Below are 1,793 nucleotides of genomic sequence, written 5' to 3' on the forward strand. Positions count from 1 at the left end.
AGGTTTGATTTCGATGATGGAGGTGCCTATTGCGGGGGCTGGGAAGGGGGCAAAGCCCACGGGCATGGCATCTGCACCGGCCCCAAGGGCCAGGGCGAGTACTCGGGCTCCTGGAACTACGGTTTCGAAGTGGTGGGCATATACACGTGGCCCAGTGGCAACACCTACGAAGGCTACTGGTCCCAAGGCAAGAGGCACGGCCTAGGAATCGAGACCAAAGGACGGTGGGTTTACAGAGGCGAGTGGACTCATGGCTTTAAGGGACGGTACGGTGCGAGACAGAGCATGAGCAGCGGAGCCAAGTATGAAGGTACCTGGAATAACGGTCTGCAGGATGGCTACGGCACCGAGACGTATGCTGATGGAGGTAAGGGTGACTCCGGAGGGACTGGGAGGGTGATGGACAGGGTGGTACCCAGCCCGCGATGGCAGAGACTGTTTTCCCTGCTGAAGGGATGACCTGATCCTATCCCCACTAGTGAGATCCAGACAGGCGGAGTGGTCTACAGTGAGCCATTGGGGTGCTTCAGTCAAGAAGCAGGGCTTGGGGCACAACCACCTCCTAAATGTGTGTATGTGCCCTGGCTTTCACAGTCGGGCGCAGTGTGTGTGGCTCACGGTCTGTGGACATGAGGGAGGAGCAGCGGGAGCATTGCCCCCACTATCCCTCCCTCGGGAGCTGCTCTCAAGTGTCCGTATCAATAGTTAACACCAACCAACTTGATTTGTGTAGTCTGTGACGCCTAGTTCCCCAGGGACTGGCTATTGCAGTTCATCACCAAACTAAACCAGAAACCCCTTGGCTGGTGCACGACTGCAGCGAGCCATTCACTTGCTCACTGGGCAGCGAGTTGTGAATGTTTTTACGTCGGATATAAGCCGCCCACAGCATCATAGCACGCTTTGCCTATGCATTAAACACTGCGTGCGTGCCTCTGACAGGCTGCCTGGACATCTGCTTTGCTGAACCATTTTGGTTTAGTTCATCTAAGCCGTTTAGAATATGTAGTCACACGCCTTTCCCTAAAATAAATCCCTTCGATTACTTGGAAGCTCTCAACCCTCGCTAGTACACAAATGCACTGTGTAGTCAGATATTTGTTGTGCTCTAAAAATGCTTGGTCTAATTGTGTTCTTGCATTAGTGGCAATTTTGGGATTCGAAACATTGCAAGAATCTCTGCGCAAGTAATTCTGTAGCTGTTCAGTACTATGATGTTCCAAGCTGCCATATTTAGGATAGCTAAATAGAGAGGGAGATTTGAAAGAAATACCCCTCAAAATATGGATCAGAATTGCATCTGTGTTTATCTAGGACAGGCAATGGAGTTAGTTTGTAAAGAAAAATGACAGTAACGGTATAAAACTTCAGAATGAAAAACATTGGTTTTATAGACATTAGAAAAATGGACTAATTCAAGACTAGCTGTCAGGGTTATGCTTTTACATAAAGATTTCTCAATGGGTTGCCTAAGTATGTGACTAACTTTAAGCCTGGGACTATAGTCTTGAAGTTGATGCTTTTCCTTTGTGTCTTTGGAGGTTGTAGGTATGGACACAAACTGATGCGTCCCTCCAGCTCCTAAATTTTCTGCCCCATGGCCATGGAACAGTTAAACATTGGGCTGCACAGGTTGCACCATGGCAGTGAGAGTTCAGGCTAACGCATACGTGTGCATTCATGCATTGCAGAGCCTTCATGTGTGGCCGTAAGACATGTAGGTTACATGTAAAGTGTGCTGTGATGAGTAACGAGCAGCGATCGGGTAACTCGCAGCATCGGCTGGCGGTGGG

General features: G+C 49.6%; 1 protein-coding gene across 1 annotated transcript in view; it reads left to right on the forward strand.

The window, feature by feature from the left end:
• Positions 1-3: 3 nt before the first annotated feature.
• LOC104160237 (junctophilin-2-like) overlaps positions 4-1,793 on the forward strand; it is a gene marked incomplete at both ends in the record, with an annotated part of 5,970 nt that continues 4,180 nt past the window's right edge. Inside the window, one exon of the mRNA XM_009698328.1 lies at positions 4-367. Within this exon, the coding sequence (XP_009696630.1) occupies positions 4-367 (364 nt within the window). The remainder of the gene's footprint in view (positions 368-1,793) is intronic.

This window comes from Cariama cristata, unplaced genomic scaffold (genome assembly GCF_000690535.1).
Source record: "Cariama cristata isolate BGI_N322 unplaced genomic scaffold, ASM69053v1 scaffold27570, whole genome shotgun sequence".
Classification (NCBI taxonomy): Eukaryota; Metazoa; Chordata; class Aves; order Cariamiformes; family Cariamidae; genus Cariama; species Cariama cristata.